This window comes from Penicillium canariense (genome assembly GCF_028826845.1).
Source record: "Penicillium canariense strain IBT 26290 chromosome Unknown utg000007l_segment0_segment0, whole genome shotgun sequence".
In the NCBI taxonomy this organism is placed as follows: Eukaryota; Fungi; Ascomycota; class Eurotiomycetes; order Eurotiales; family Aspergillaceae; genus Penicillium; species Penicillium canariense.
The window spans coordinates 1,416,307-1,431,950 of record NW_026622734.1 but is presented as its reverse complement, the minus strand read 5'-3'; the positions used below and the strand labels follow the sequence as shown (position 1 = coordinate 1,431,950).

The window sequence follows — 15,644 nt, the reverse complement described above, 5'->3', positions numbered from 1 at the left end:
CTAGACGCGATATGTTCGATCAGATACGGAGTAGTCTGAGTGACTCTGAGGGTTGGTAATCCTTCGCAGTAGAAATCCGATCGGTATTCCGTCAACATTGACCCAGCATTTTCATTTCCAATCTAGATGAAGAGAGAGGCACTAAATAATGAGGTAAAGAATCACGCAAAGGGATTAGGCTCCGACGGATATCTAGCACAGCACACCCTAGTGTAGAAAGATTTCGTCCAGCTTCCACTCACAGCAATATATTAATCCGATTGCTACCTACACATACGCAAAGCCTTGCATACTTCTATAGCGACCATTATCAGGTAAGCTGTATGCTTTAGAGAGAAAATAACAACTGAAATGCCAAAGTCGCACATGAGAGCAAGGTGGCATAAGAAAAATAAGTAGGCACAGTGATCAGCAGCTTCGGGGCCTTTTGAACCTAGTAACTCGATGGCCTGCGTGTTCAGCTTGTGGTCGGGCGGCCTAACCGCCGGCCCCGAGCCACCGAGCCGAGCAAGACAGCAATTAGATAATCGCCCCCCGATCGACGCGAGGTCCCATCGACACGATCAAGCCGCATCTCGAAACATGGCAGCACTTGCCGCATAACGTCAACCCTTGCTGCCGAACAGCAAGCTTAACATCGAAGAAATTTTTGGATTCAGTGGACCGCCTTATAATGCGCGGGATGATACCGAGAAAAGGGCATCCAGCGACAGATCACAGAGACCCCGGCATCAACGTCATATCATCCACCAGCGATTCTTGAAATTGGTTCAGAAGATTGTCCCATTCGTTCCAGTCCATTGGACTATCGCCGAGCAGAAAGTCAAACGGGATATCTGATGCATATTGGCCGAGTTGCTCTTGGAAAGAAGTACTATGGCCATCCATCCCGCCACTTTCATTTGAGGCTTGTGATTCCGTGGAACTGTGTGAGTTGTCCAATAATGTTGTCACGATCGGGGGACAAGGTGTTGGTGTGCGGCCGTGGTGGTTACACTCATCGATGTAGGCTCTCCACGCTTTAACAAACAGATTTTGGAGGGCCGTGTGAAGAGGCATTTGGGACTTCCTTCCCATCCGTCGGACATGACGTCCATAAATATTGCCGATAATTTGCCATACTTTGGCCTTTTCCTCTGGTTCAGTCCTGTTCCGCATCTCGGACAACATAAAAATCATCGCGTCCCAGGGCATGTGGTTCACCATGTGCCACGCAAACCGCTGAACATCCGGATTGGTCTGGGCATAGTCGGCATACTCTGCCATCTTCAAACAATTTTTGAAGATAATATCCTTCTCAGCTTGGGGGATGCGAGCACTCGAGTCTCGATACTGGCGAGGATGATGCGCCATCAACCTAGTATAATGAGTAGCCGAGCGTGCCATCATTGTGGTAGCCAGGTGTAGAGGAATGGACAGATCACAGTATTTCAGAAACTTCTGCTCCATGAGATTCTCCAGCTCATCAATAGAAGAATCCTTCTCGCTCAGTGACATTGACGAAGAAGACAGAAAAGCCCATGGCGAACTAGACCCGCCGGTATCATTGCTCCAGCGACGAAGCCATTTCCCGAACTCACTGCGAGCAAGACAGAAAATCATTTCCGAGGGACCCTGTTTCTCGCATGCAGGCTCTGTCATACGCGGGTCAAGGTCGCTATCATTCGCGTTCATTGGAGGCTTGGTGTCAGCTGTATTCAAGAACGGTCCGGCGGCGACTCCGCAAAACTGAGCCGACGTCGCATCCAAAACCATGAGTTGAAACCAAATGCGGCGTCGCATCTCGGTTTCAAAGACTGAAAGTCCATAGCCAGAGCCATCTCTATGAATACCAATCCTCTGTGCCATCCTCAGTGCAACGCCACTCAACGACCAGATCGTATGCGGATCAGCGAATGCTCTCATTGACAACTAGCAAGCAACACGTTAGGGTATGGAGGGTGTTCAAGGAAAGGGGGAAAAAGTCCAACTCACCAAGTATAGCATGAAAGCTTGGAGAACCATGGTACTTGATGTACGAAGAAAAGAGGCATTCCTAAACGCAAGCTGTGCTCCTCGTCGGCATCTTGACAACAGCATCTTTTTCCCCTCGCCGAATGACTTTTCGACATCTCCGGCCTGCAGAGATGTCAAGGAAATGCAATAGATAGAAAACAATAACGCTTCAAACTCTTTGCTGATCTGTGTCAAGTCACTCATCGCCTCTAGGATCTGTTGCTGCACCGTTGGAGCATGTAATATCTTCGTCAAGGGGTTGACCCTCTCAAGAAACGTTTGCCATAACTTGAAGATGTGCAGCTGATTTGGGTGCAACTCAGCGAGATTTTCTCGAATTCCAGGGCTCAGTAGCATAAGAGAATCGTCATTGCCATCCTGAGATGCATTATCGCTGTCATCATCCGACGCGCCGTCCAGGACTTCTGCCGCATCTGGGAGCTTCGGGAACGAGTTAGAGAAATGATAAAATACAGTGTGCGAAAGTCACAAACCTCATAGCTGACGCTTGTCCAAAGAGTACTGTGGATATATCAGCGGCGTATATAGTAATATAAACCAGAAAAGTCACGCACTTATCGAGGTAGACCGAATTTCCTTCCTTCATAATCATCCTGCCTGACCCACTTTTGCTTGGTTCAGCATCTTTTGACAAGACCCTAGCTTGGGGTGAGTATTTTCGCGCCTCCTCACCTAGAGGAGGCTCTCTCCCGTTTCGCCGAGGTGACATTTCGCATGCTTGAGACGAGCCTCCACTCTCGTCGCGCCCTCTTTTGCGACGGCGAGGGGGTGGCGGAGGACGGTAAATGCATTCAACACTGGCCTTCGCGCAGTTCGAGCATGGCTCATTTCTATCACATTTAACTTTTCTCTTGTGGCAGACCACGCAAGAGTACGGCTTCAACTGACTGGATGACAAGTCCAATGTCGTCCGGGGACTGTCCACAGACTTGTCGCCAGGTCTTGCCATGATTGCATGAGAGTGCCAAATGAGGGTATATCTCTTATCTGATCATTATTACGCATAATCGAATGCGCCAAGTTCCGTTCACAGCGTAGATGACACGCTATGTCCCGACAGATGTGACGGGATGAGTAGTGAGAAGCCTGAGGCTGCAGGCAGCAATGCAGGGTGCATGATGCCTCATACCTAAGGCCACGAATCGCCCCCACAGGCCCAACAAGCCCTGGCCTACGTTGGTCTCGACCCTGAAAACTTCGACTCGTCTAACCACCTACCCCGTGTTTGTGAAGCGGGGTGGTACTCGCAAACCCAGTGATTTCAGATACTTGGCTGAGAATCCGTCTTCATTGCGTGCGACGGTCGTGTAGACTGCAACGCGGTGCCTCCGCTCAATATGATCCTTGCACACTACATATATCACCATGCCCTTTTGTAAGCGACTCCGCGCTGCAGTTTTCCGACGATGGAGCCGATCTTCGTGTTCTTTGGGGCAAAAAGAATATTTCGGGAAGAAAGTTCCTGACGATATCTTGGTGATCATCTTGGCATTCTCCACCACAAGAGGCATTACTTCGTTGGCATTGACTTGTCGTTTGTTGCATGACCGGATTCTCAAGAATGAATTGGCCATCTCACAAGCCTATCTCAATTTACGCAGACGGAGTGGTGCGCCTGAAGACGGTGGAGGTTTAAGTCTTTCTCAAGGTGACGACTTAACTTTCATTTCTGGCTTATTTCCTCCGCCTCCGCCTCACTACGCGATCAGCGAGAACCCTGATGAGGCTGAAGATTCACTGGCTTATTTGGCGGATCTTGATTGATGCTGGCCAGCCTGCATACGGCTATCTTACCACTTCGCCGATCATGAGATTCGGCATCATTTGGAGACGGACACTTTCGCCCAGTCAACTTTGGACTTCTTCCAAAACAGCGAAAGAAGTTGTGTACAGCACGGCAGTGGCTACACTCCAGGGGGAACTTTTACGTCCAATGTATCGTTCCAGACATTGGATCTGAAAATATCGAACCATTGACAAAATCTTAACAGAGCTTATGCAATCTTCTTTCTCGAGTCCTCCGCATCAGATGGCCTCGACGCGGACTCTGCAGGTCAAACCCCTGACTCTTCAATCTCTCTTGGAACCCAGCGGTCTTATTCTACAGCAACACCCGTTTGCCGATACTCAAATCATCGTTTCAACCCAGCATTGCATGCAACTCCTATGCTCGACCGTCCGACGACTGATGAATCCGGACTTCCCCTATACATCCTCGGATCACTGGGTGAGCCTCCTTCGCTCTACATCCACTCTTGGGAGAATTGTTAACTTCTTCGTCGCCATCGCGAATGATGACGAGAGGAAAGAAGACAATCAGCAAGGCTCTTCCTGGTCTCACCGTAAATAGTTCCTCTGGCGGATGCATGAAGATTTGTGCAAATACATGGCGTCTACCAGTCAAAAAAATATTCAAAAATTATCTATTGGGCCAACTTTAACCGGCGTATGGTTCAGAGCAGCATATCAGGAGCTGGCTGAGCGAGGAGCTATTCCGCACCCAGCCGAGAACCCAGTATGTTCTTAATGGGTCTGCTGTGGCATTGCGTTTTCAACATTGTTGGGTCGAAGCATAGTTCTGGGAAGTATTTAAAAATGGTTCAGTGCATCAAATATCCATTATCTAGTAAAGAAACCCGATTACTTAGCTGTCAGTAGAACATCGGCAACCTCCGCCCCTTAAACCCCACTAGTCCGGCGGCCCATCAAACCCCCGAGGTTGGAGGCCGGCATTCCCGGACAACCTTCTTTCCAACATGATTTCAGAAAAGGCAAGGGCTGTTTACACATAAGAGAAAGGAGTTTCATGCCCTATAATCAATGAAGCCTTTATCTTAGTTCAGTAGAGGTCAAACACAGAACAATGACAGCGACAATATCCGCAGTAAGTCCGCCGGCTTGGAGATCCCGCTTCGCTTCCTCGCGCAGCAACTGATTAATTGGTAGTGCGACTTGTGTTACAGAAGAAAGGTAAGAAGTTGTGATTCTTCAAATATACTGATAATAATGAAGAGCCTCGCCCACTCAGGTAAAATGCGACCGCCAGGACCCGTGCATGAACTGCGTGGATGCGAAAGCTGATTGTCTTCGTACCCGTCACGCAAGGGTCCATCGACCACGAGTTTCTCGGTGTGTACGCCTGAAACAAGGAGCTAAATAGATGGACCGCTAACCCCGAACAGTATTGATGCATTGGCCGAAAGACTTGCCAAGCTGGAGAAGTCAAACACAGATGACAGCGTAATCTTTGCATCATCTCCACCAAGCACTGCGAATCACGATAGGGACTTGAGTGTGCCTTCATCTCTGCGAGCAGCTCAGGGCGATGCCGCCAGAGCATCTGTGAAGAGAAAACACCATACAGTGCATTTATCCAATGAAGCAAGCCCCTCTGAACAGCAAGACTGGAAACGTCGAGTATCGCAGAGTATTCATCCGAAAGTCCATGGTGAACGCCACTCTCCAGGGGCAACGCGCCATGCCAGTGAGGCGAGGGAATATATTGAACATGAGCTGCAATGCAACCCAGCGCTTTCTCACGACAGACGGACTGCCCTGGAAATGGCACGCAAGTTTGTCAGTCAATTGTCCAACCCGGGCTTGCATCGCGAGGAAAATGTCGGTTGCGAGGAGCTGGATGTTGAGGATAATCTGGCGCCTCCAGATCTCACACCGGAGTTATTGTATATGATGCTGCCCGGTAAGTATTCTTCTGGAAAGTGCAACATGCGGATACTCATTCTTGCAGGGCCTGATAAGAAAACCAACTCTCAAGGAACGATTGCCTGGCCAGATCACATCTCCGATAAGGCTCTGGAACGAATGGGGCTAGCCATTATCGAGCGCAGCGAGAGTGAACAAGTGCTTCAACTCTACCGAATCAGTGTGTGGGTGAAAGCCGTTTCCTGCATATCGAAATTGGCACCCTTGATCTCCAGTGAGCCCTTGAAGGTTCATTTCAGGAAATTGAAAAAGCAATATGAGGCCGGTGCTACCGAGGAATTAAATTCAATTCCGCTGACGGCTTCTCCCAGCTTACCTTTGCTACAGGCTTTACTGTCCGGTGTAAGTTCCCAGAGTCAAGTTTCCATAGTCAATGCTAATATGCGACAGAAACGCCTCATGCAGTATTTGGGCAACATGTCACGCTGTTGGATGCTCACAGCCCTCGCATCCAAAGTCATTGTTGCCTTGAACTACCACAATGTAACGGACAGTGTACCTCGGAATGAGGTGGAAGAGGATATCCACGCCTGCATTTACACTTGCTACTATTTCGACAAGACGCTGAGTCTGCTTCTCCTTCGGCCACCATCACTGCCCGAGCTGAAGGTTGAGCCAGCACAATTGATCCATATGGACCCCCAGTTACCTACCACGGCAATGATTGCTGGGATTGTCGAGTTCGCGCATCTCAAAAACGCACTAGTGAACATACTCCTTGACATCAAAGAGCTGGGAGATACAGAGAAGGCGAATATCCTCTCTGATCTTGTCGTCCGCGCCCATACAATTCACTCGAATCTGCAAATGGTAGGTTAGCCAACCTAAAAGAGCAATACACAGCTAATCAGTCAAAATGAAAAGCATCGAAGCCGCCAAGAATTGGAATTTCCTGCCACATGGGGAATCTTGCGGCGTGAGTGGCTGTCCATGGATTTCAACTATTACTCCATCTTGACCACTATCATCCGCGCGCGATCATCAGTGCTAAAATCTCGCTTGGTATGTGAAGACTGCCTGTACGCAGCGCGTCAAGCTTTGACGACACTTCGAGCCTTGCAAGAAGCATTCTCGGGCCATGCCAGCTCTGTGGATTCGTATCCATATTTCCTCACCTGGTCAGGAACTTCTCCATCCCATAGCGTTCTTTCAACAGTGTGAGCTAACCCACCATAGGACAATGCTACTATTCCCGCTTTCGCCCTTCTTTGTCCTTTTCTGCAATGTTGTCGCGACCTCAGACCACAGAGATTTCGAAATGATCAGAAAGATCACAGACGACCTGCGACAGTTTGCCAAAGCAAATGCGTCCATCGGCAAATTATACGGGCTATTTGCGAAATTTATTGATTTGTGCGCACCATTAATCAAACCCAATCCTCTCCCCGGTGCATCTGAACAGCCTCACGCCCCCTTGCATGACGAAAATAATGCAAGTCGGCGGGTGTCGGGCCAAATGAACTTCTCCCACCCCGATATGCTACGCCACCCCTCTGGCCAGGTCCTCAACCCGCTTCCATGTCCTTACCCTAGCAGCGAGGAGGCCCCTGGCGTTTCCTCTGTAGGGGGGTGGGATGATATCCTAATGTGGGAGTTGTTTGATAACCAACCGTCCCTGGGGTGGACGGAATCGGAGCTGTGGGATGCAATGACGCAATTGAATGCTACGTGAACTAGACGGAGTTTGCTCATAATAAGGAATTGGCTATTCCTGTCAATTCAATTAATAGAAAGTGCTTATTTACTTGAGAAGCTCTTCATAAGGACACAGTCCTAACGTAGAGAGAAAAGGAAAGATAAGGGGATAACGAGTGGATCGGACATCCCAGAGTCTAGCCGAGGACAAAGAAAATATGACATGCTTGATGGGCGCGGGACATGCAGAGTGGCTGTCGGATGTTGAGAGAATCACAAACAGCGAGGTATTATAATACAATATCGAAGGGGAAGGTTTGAACGACTGTGTCTATCACGAGATCAGAACCCAAAGAAGGAAGAAAATCTGGAGAAGAGTTAGCGACATCGTATTCCATTTTAAATAAAAGATGATATAACGCACCATCAGGACACCAAACATCTTAGCAATGAGCCACCGGTTGCCAGACACCCGCGTCCAATATTTCATCAGTTCTCGTTGAGCGCCCTGGACGTTGTCCACAACGTCCTCCGTGTTGGCATCGATGCGTTGGATCATTTCGGACTGTTCGCTAACCATCTGTGCTAGCTGGCCAAAGATGCCGCCCAGTTCGCTAATGGTCCGCTCAATGGCTTCAATGGCTTCTCCACGGGCCTGAATATAGGTATTGCTAGATTGGGCTTCCTCCATAACCAGTAGCTGCTGATCGGATTGCATGGATGATTGTCCTAAAGGTGAGGGGTTTGAAGGGTCCAGAGTCAAAAGATCGGACGAGTTTCCTTGATATCCGGGTTGAGGAGTTCGTCGCCCTGAGGTGTTGTACAACGGAGAATCGGAGCGTTGCGAATCGAGAGCGCTCTGCGATTTGGATGATACAGACGACACAAAGTTCTCGGTTCTTGTTCGAGAAGCCTGAATATTCTTCGTCCGGACTTCAAGGACTTCTTTGAAGCTTGCTCCCACGTCGGCAAGCTTTCCTTGCAGCATTACGACAACCTAGCGCGTATCTGGTCAGCAATGGCCCATGCGCTCTTGATCCTGGGTACCCCACTCACGTTGTCATTGTGTTCTCCTTCCTGGTCTGTCTTTGACCGGTTCGACTTCGGATGTTGCGCCTGGGTCAGCGCAGACAAAGAGGCAATCTGCTGGTTCAGCCCGGCCAGATCTTGCTTGATCACGTATGTCAACTCCGATATCTCGACGGGCCGGTCATCGAAAAGCGTCTTTCGCTTCGCCACTGCATTCTTCCTCGTTAGACTCGAATCGTCGATGAGACTCGGCGAAGTCTCTCCAGCTGTCCTCCGGAGGGCACTCACGCTCTGCCAGACGCTGCAATTTTGCAGTCGTGCCAGTAATTCCCCTTCCGATATCTCGCGCCCTTCGCGCAAACTCCGATCTACCTCCCTTGCCTTCCTGCGCACCAGATGGCGACCCATTAGCCTGTCGCCTTTGGGCATCTGTCAGCAGCGCCTGCCGCTGCGACCCAACCTTTGAGGTGCCGAGCCGTTTTTGGGCGTGGCCAAGAATGGCGCTGAACTCGCTCGTGCGGTCTTGAATAGACGGCCCGGTCATTGTGGATAACTGACGTCGGAAAGACGACCAAGTGAATCAAATGCCGTTGTCTTCGGAGATTAGAGGAGGCGTGGGGTCAGAGTGGACTTGGCCGATGTTTGGAGACGCTGGTTCAACTCTCTAATCGATAAGGGGGAGGCGTAGACGTGTCCGGTTGCAGTCGTGGCGTCGGATGGGGCGGTCCAAAGAAGAGCAATGAACACAGCGAACAGGAAGCGAGGCAGCCGTCGTGTCAGTGAAGAGTTCAGGAGATGAGCGCCACAGCCATTCTTCCTGACTGCAAGCCACCTAACGAAACACGTCGATCGCGGCGACTCAATACCCTCACGTGATCGGTGGCTATGGCCTTATGTCAGCCGCACCGCCATGTCCCAAATTAGATCGGGCCGGGTAGGCAGTAACCCCAGACTCAAATCAGGGGAAGCCGACAGTTATTCCTTGGAACACAGTACCAGAGCTTCACGCATTTCAGCTCTTGCTGTTGTATTTTCTTCGGTTGAAGTCTCGATTCACAGCAATCTGATTTCCAAACTGCGTTTGGGTGGAAACACGTCATCTCCAACCTTTGTACATTTATCTTGTTTCCCGCCCGTTTCCAGCTAACCGATCTGATCGGCGCCCGCATTGGCATTCGCAGCGTTGTTCACGCCACCCCCATCCTCCCTCAAGTACCTGGCGGTCCCCTCCTGCACAAGCTCAGGAAAGCATCGGCGGGTCGTCGATTTTGCATTACTACCACCGCGACGCGCGCTCTGCGAGCTGGCCAGCCAGGCAACAATCGATGCTAGACTACTAGACCAGCTTGAGCATTTGACGCCATTCTACTGATGGCGGACTCCAACTCTCCATGGCCTGGCCGGGGATCTCAAAACCTGTGAGTATACGACCCGATATTCCCTTACTTGTTCTTCGTCGCACAGACTCTGAGACAGACTTCTATTCTTCAGCCCGTCGCCGGCCAACGTGAACAGTCCCCTTTCTCCTGGAAGCTCGGGGAAAGCTCCCCCGTCCTTTGAACGAAATGTGAATCGCCAAAAAACACAACGCTGGGTGCAGGCGAAGAAGTATTCATATGACGGTGGCGACTGGGGCGACGATGATGACGAGGAAGAGGAAGAGCCCCCAGCAGTACCTCAGCCTCCATACACCACGCACAAGACGAGCAGTACCTCTGAGTTGGGCTCCAGACGCTTATCCGGACTTGCATTCGGGTCCGATGAGTCGCACACAGCTCCTCCCGCCGAAACTAAGCCAGATTCCAGTGTAGGCGATCAGAAGTCGCTGCCTTTCGTCAGACCCGCCGATATTTATAAGCGAATGCGCGAGGAGCGAACCCCCCAGAGCGAGGCGGCGAGTTCTGGACATCCAGCAGAGCTTCAAAGCTCAATGCAATCCAGCGGTTTCCCCCCTCAAGCTGCCACGCCCGATGATCTGAATGCCGCCTCAAAAACGACACAAAATCTCTCCTCCGTGGGCCTGCCGGAAGTTAAGAGACTCTCGGGTTTCGGGGCGGATTTCCTCAGCGGTAGCGACTCAAGCTTCCAACACAACAAGGACCCTGAATCCCCGGAGACCTCCTTGCAGCACAACCCCTCCCAAGCCTCACAGGCCTCTCAGGGTTTCACATCGGTAGTTCACCAAGCTTTCGATGTACCAGAAACTCCCAATTCCACTTCCGGCAGTGTTGTGCGGTCAAACAGCGATGGAACATCTGTCATCAGCCCCATTATGGGTGGTCGTGCCCTCCAAGATGACAAAACGCCTACCATTCCCGAGGAACCCACCGAGTCCAGCACCCCAACCAATGCGCCAAAGGAAGGTGCGGACGAGGCACCTTTCTTCAAGCCTGGTCACCGACGTGATATGAGCCTTCCCGGCCGTGACAACAGCCCTTCAAAGCGGCCTGTGATTAAGGACAATGAGGCTCCCTCAGCGGGTCAAGCAGAGATGTCATCAGTCTCTCCAGGTCAGTCTGGTTCGCCGGAAAGGCCAGTCGATGCTCCAGCTTTCCAGAGCGTATCGACCCCAACAAATGCGTCGAAGGGAGACTTTGTCGCACCCCTCAAATTTGGTAGCAATAGCACGACCGCGTCTGAGGGCTATCGTGGCGAAATTCCCACCATTATACCCGCGAGCACAAGCAATTCACCTCAAGATACTGATAACGATCGGTTGCGAGAAGAGATCATGCGTTCATTGAGTCGAGAGAATTCCCAGGAGCCTGAGCTTCAGTCACAGCCAAATAAGGATGAACATATCCCACATGAGTATGAAAAGTACGGGGATGATCAGACCAAACCTAGTCCCAACGAAGCTCCGACACCACTGGTCTCAGAATCTCACCCAGACTGGACCAGGTCCCACCCTCTGGCTGCCCAGGATCCATACCCAGCTACGCAAACGTCTGGCGATGTGACTCCATCAACCGCGACTGAGCCAAAGAGGCCTCGTCTGGGAAGACGGTTCTCGTGGGAGTCAGCCTCTTCAAATGAAGAGCCTGCGGCCCAAGACCCTGCCAGGAACATCTCGCCCCCTCCTTTGGGTGTAGCCCTGGCTCCCCAGGAGCCTCAACCTATTCCTGAGGACCCGGAAGGAATGGCACAGAAACTGTCGTGGGAACAACCGTTGACCGATGGCGAAACTTCTGACAACCAGCGCGTTGAGAAGCCCAGGCTTTCAATTGTACCTCCGATACCAGGGAACAGCTTTCCGCCGGAGCAAATTATGGGCTCCACCCAGGATCAACCAGCTGAGAGGGCGGTATCATTGCCCGTGGGAACATCAAGAATCGACGAGAGCGCACTTCAAGGCTTCCGCGATATTCTAAACAAGACATCTCCGGCTGAGCGCGTGCGGGCATTTGACCAGACAAGAGATCAATTTGCGGCTCTTGATACCGGTCTCTACGCCTGGCTTGAATTTACTGTCCACCATCATCCCGAGCATGCCAGTCTTGTTCATTCAAGCCAGACTCTGTCGTCTGGGTTCCCACGGACATCGCCCACGACCAGGAAGTTCCCCAAGCTGGCATCCCTCGGCAATCTCACCTCCAAGGAGGACGGCACTCCAACCAGCGCCGTTCATGCCAGACGTCCCTCGGCACACATTGGAACCATTGTGAACAGGCAGCAAGTCGAACAGCGGGGCAAAGATCTCCTGCACACGGCTGGGACGTTTAGTGGAAAAGCAGGCGAAGCTGCCAAGGGGTTGTTCGCCAAAGGCAGGAGCAAGTTCCGACCCAGCGGAGACAAGGTAGATACATGATTTATTTTCCTTATTCTTTCTGACCGGGATATTGTCATTACTTTTTCCTATTGGAAATGGTGCGCTGGAGGCCAGCGTCACGGTCTATATCCCTTACTTCTTCTATGTCTGCATGTCTCCTAACATCCTTATTTTTGGATACCATGATGTAATTCTCATCGCTTTGGCATTGGACTCTAGAATGCAACACGATTGATGCATTTGATTCACTTTCCTTCTTCAATCTCTTCGCCCTTCGTCCCCGACCTCTCTTTTTCTTTTTTTTCTGTGCCAGTTCTGATGTTGGTAATGCTTGTAGGTTGAACATTCGACGGCTTCTGCTCCTCGCAGAAGTATGCAGTTCCAGTTCCCTTTGCCTTCTGAGTCTGTTGACTCGAAATCCTCCCCTGGTAACTTCTCCCTACGCAATTCTGTGACATTTGGGAGCCTGCCCATCTTCAAGTCTGGCCGGAATGGAAGCTCTTCCGCAGCGCCTTCAGGCGCGATGGATCCTGCCTCCTCTCCAGACGGCTCCAATGACGATGAGCGAGCGGGCAAGCGTCTCAAATCGAATGGGCCAATGGACTACTTGCGGTCTCCAGAAGAGGGCAATGGAAACCCCCTCGAACAAGCTGCCCAGAAGCAATACTTGTCTCCTGATGCTGATCACCATAAGAGCGGAGGCTTCGCTGGACAGTCTGAGATGGTGTCCGACTTCGAGCGGCAAATGGTTGCGGCTCTTGGCCTGTCGCCCACGGAACCTCGTCCACAGCAAGCCTCGACTTTCGAGCCGCGATGGAGCCCAGGTGCAGCTACTGCTCTTGAATCCGATGGCCCACGGCAACAATCCAAAGATAATTGGAAAGACGATCCCAGCAAGCGCGGAACTTGCGCCCCGGTTAGCGAACGGCCAAGCGAAAAGACCCTACCAATTCTTCCTAATCAGCCCTCTACATCCGCTGCTGCATCGAACATGAAAGACACATCTCGGCCTAGTATGCCTGTGTCTGAGGTTGTAATCCCGGCAACTAAACCGGTGCTTGAAGGGGGTGTCAAACCTCCTCCTCCGCCAAAGGATCGCTCGCCGACTGACCTCCCATCGAAGGACGTGCCACCTAAGGATGACTTACCAGGTTTGCCGCCGAAAGATGTTCCTCCTTCAAAGGAAGATCCACCGAGTCCTCCCCCAAAAGATACCCCGCCCCAAGATATCCCTTCAAGGAACCTCGTGCCTCCTCAGTCAGACAAGATCCCGCGCCAACCGTCGGTCTCAACACTCGGCGCCGGTGAGGATAGTGCTGGCCATCTGCGTGAAGGAGAGATCGACAACCCACCTTCGCCATTACAGCCACCGAGGAAGGGGTCAGAGGATCTACCTAAACACTCTGTGTACAACCAACATCTCCCGGCCCAAATATCCGACTATTACCTGCCATCGATCAAAGACACTGCGCCAGGGTTTGGGACGGATTACGCACCGCGTCCTCCCAGCTCTGCAGAGATCTTGGAATCAAAGCGCAAGTCAATCAGCGGTCTGCCTCCTTCTGCACCGGATGTGCAGAGCCCGCTTCGAAATGAAGTGAGGTACTCGCCCGGAACTCGAAGCAGCATGTTGAGCTTCGGTAGCTTTGGTCGACAAAGCACGAACAACAGCAAAGGAACTCGTCCTAATACCCCAGCCAATGAAGTGTCGCGGCGCTTTGCATCAGGTTCCCCCTCCACCAACGGTGATTCCAAGATGGCCAAGTTGAAAAACTTTGGGAAGCGACGCCGTGCTTCAGTAGGCAATGCTCTCTCCGGACTTCAGGAGGGACTTCAGGGACTGCAAGGACGCGACTCACAGGGCGAGGCCCAGAAGGAAGGTGGACAGGGGAAGCGAGCATTCAGCAGGATTAGCGTACGTTTTCTCTCGCTTTCAAAACAAGCAACGTCACTTTCTAACCGAGCATAGGGTTTCTTCGGCCGCCGACAAGAGTTTCAGCCTGTGCAAAGCAATGCGCACGATGGTTATGCCGGTAGAACAGCCCCAGCGAGGACTTTGCCCACACCTCTATCGGATGGTCATACCCAGACTTCCTTTGCGCAGAATGGACAGCCTGCCATCGAGGTCGGTAGGAAAGACCTTCCATCCACCGAATCAGCCCCTCCAGCACCCGATTCTCGCCGGCGTGCTAGCATGCCGCTTTCACCCAGTGCCACGGACAACTCGCTGATGGCTAGTCGGTTCTATTCGTCGTTTCAGCCTGCAGGAGAGCCCGCCCTTGCTCAACACGGTCGAACAAAAAGTCAGCCTATGCTAGCCCCGCTACCTCCATCGCCCATCGGGGGATCCGAGTCTGACAAGAGCGGGTCGTGGTCGTCTCCTCCCCTGTCCGATGTGAATGATGTAGAGGAATGGTTGTCACAGAAAGAGCAGGACAATGTCCAACCACCTGTGCCCCCCAAGTTGCCTGAGCCTTATCCTACGCCTGAGCAAATCCCGGAATCATCCAAGGAAGCACAGCCAGCGATACAGCCGGAGCAAGTTACATACGATCCCATCAGCTACCATGTCCCCGGCCCACTGCAGATGGCCAGGGAAGCCCCATCTCAGAGCCAAGAATCCAATGAGAACCACGCAACTTTTAGCGTGAAACCCCGCAAACCACTGAGCGCCCAAGCCGAGTCCACCGAAACAACCGAGATGCCAATCCCCAAAAGCATCAGCGTCTCCATCGCCTCCATCCTCTCGGCACACCCGCACCGCAGCGATGCCCGGACGGTCAACGAGACGCCCGAGCCAGTCGAGCTCGCCATCACCCACGATGACTCCAGCGAGGAGATCATCATGTCTCCTACATCGTACCCAGGACAAGAATGGACGCCGACACATTATTACTAGCGAACGCGATGCCCGCCGTGAAGCTATCCGCTATACCCATTTCATTTCTGGGCTGTCTTTACTGATACCCTCTTTGCGTCATATCGGTCTACCGTTTGATACCTAGCCTGCTGCATTTTTTGATGTTTTTATTGCAGCCATTGCACATGTCTTTTTTGGGCCTCGTGCCTACCGTGTATATCTTTCGTTTGATGTGTCTACTCGGTGTTATTGTACTTCACTTGTCACGGCCCGTACAGTTCGGCCAGTTGTTTGGTGTATATAGTGTGAAGTGAGAAGGAAAAGGGTGTACATAGTCATAACAGGTCGGATGAGGCAAATCCGTCGAAGGTTGCCCAGTCGCGCCTTCTCCTTTCTGCAACACTTCTATCCTCTTTCCCGTTAATCTTCTTCTTCCCGCGTAGACCTTGCCCTCCTGCTTGCAAACACTCATCAGGCACATCACCCCGATGGAAGAATAAACTGCCACCAGACAAATGAATCAAGACTTACTTGAGGATGCATTTCTAATCCGGCAACTATATGGAAGGAGCTTGCCGGATTACCACGCCACATGGCTAGGAGAGGCCGGTG

At 51.7% G+C, this 15,644-nt stretch overlaps 6 protein-coding genes across 6 annotated transcripts; 4 read left to right on the top strand and 2 right to left on the bottom strand.

Annotated features, from left to right (window-relative positions):
* Nucleotides 1-714: 714 nt before the first annotated feature.
* Nucleotides 715-2,965, bottom strand: N7482_009534 (Zn(II)2Cys6 transcription factor; the record flags this gene model as incomplete). Its single annotated transcript, XM_056691658.1, has 4 exons — nt 715-1,911; nt 1,975-2,436; nt 2,490-2,517; nt 2,571-2,965. 4 exons carry the CDS (start codon nt 2,963-2,965, stop codon nt 715-717), a joined length of 2,082 nt encoding a protein of 693 aa, XP_056539364.1.
* Nucleotides 2,966-4,045: 1,080 nt separating this feature from the next.
* N7482_009533 (uncharacterized protein) lies at nt 4,046-4,366 on the top strand (the record flags this gene model as incomplete). Its single annotated transcript, XM_056691657.1, has 1 exon — nt 4,046-4,366. The coding sequence occupies one exon, from the start codon at nt 4,046-4,048 to the stop codon at nt 4,364-4,366; it is 321 nt and encodes a 106-aa protein (XP_056539363.1).
* Nucleotides 4,367-5,084: 718 nt separating this feature from the next.
* Nucleotides 5,085-7,411, top strand: N7482_009532 (transcription factor domain-containing protein; the record flags this gene model as incomplete). The annotated part of the gene is made up of 6 exons (XM_056691656.1): nt 5,085-5,149; nt 5,199-5,716; nt 5,765-6,081; nt 6,130-6,549; nt 6,604-6,857; nt 6,916-7,411. The coding sequence occupies 6 exons, from the start codon at nt 5,085-5,087 to the stop codon at nt 7,409-7,411; spliced, it is 2,070 nt and encodes a 689-aa protein (XP_056539362.1).
* Nucleotides 7,412-7,708: 297 nt separating this feature from the next.
* On the bottom strand, nt 7,709-8,947 carry N7482_009531 (t-SNARE syntaxin; the record flags this gene model as incomplete). Its single annotated transcript, XM_056691655.1, has 4 exons — nt 7,709-7,741; nt 7,799-8,371; nt 8,431-8,612; nt 8,692-8,947. 4 exons carry the CDS (start codon nt 8,945-8,947, stop codon nt 7,709-7,711), a joined length of 1,044 nt encoding a protein of 347 aa, XP_056539361.1.
* Nucleotides 8,948-9,774: 827 nt separating this feature from the next.
* On the top strand, nt 9,775-12,211 carry N7482_009530 (uncharacterized protein; the record flags this gene model as incomplete). The annotated part of the gene is made up of 2 exons (XM_056691654.1): nt 9,775-9,821; nt 9,937-12,211. The coding sequence occupies 2 exons, from the start codon at nt 9,775-9,777 to the stop codon at nt 12,209-12,211; spliced, it is 2,322 nt and encodes a 773-aa protein (XP_056539360.1).
* Nucleotides 12,212-12,545: 334 nt separating this feature from the next.
* On the top strand, nt 12,546-15,071 carry N7482_009529 (uncharacterized protein; the record flags this gene model as incomplete). Its single annotated transcript, XM_056691653.1, has 2 exons — nt 12,546-14,087; nt 14,142-15,071. The coding sequence occupies 2 exons, from the start codon at nt 12,546-12,548 to the stop codon at nt 15,069-15,071; spliced, it is 2,472 nt and encodes an 823-aa protein (XP_056539359.1).
* Nucleotides 15,072-15,644: the final 573 nt, after the last annotated feature.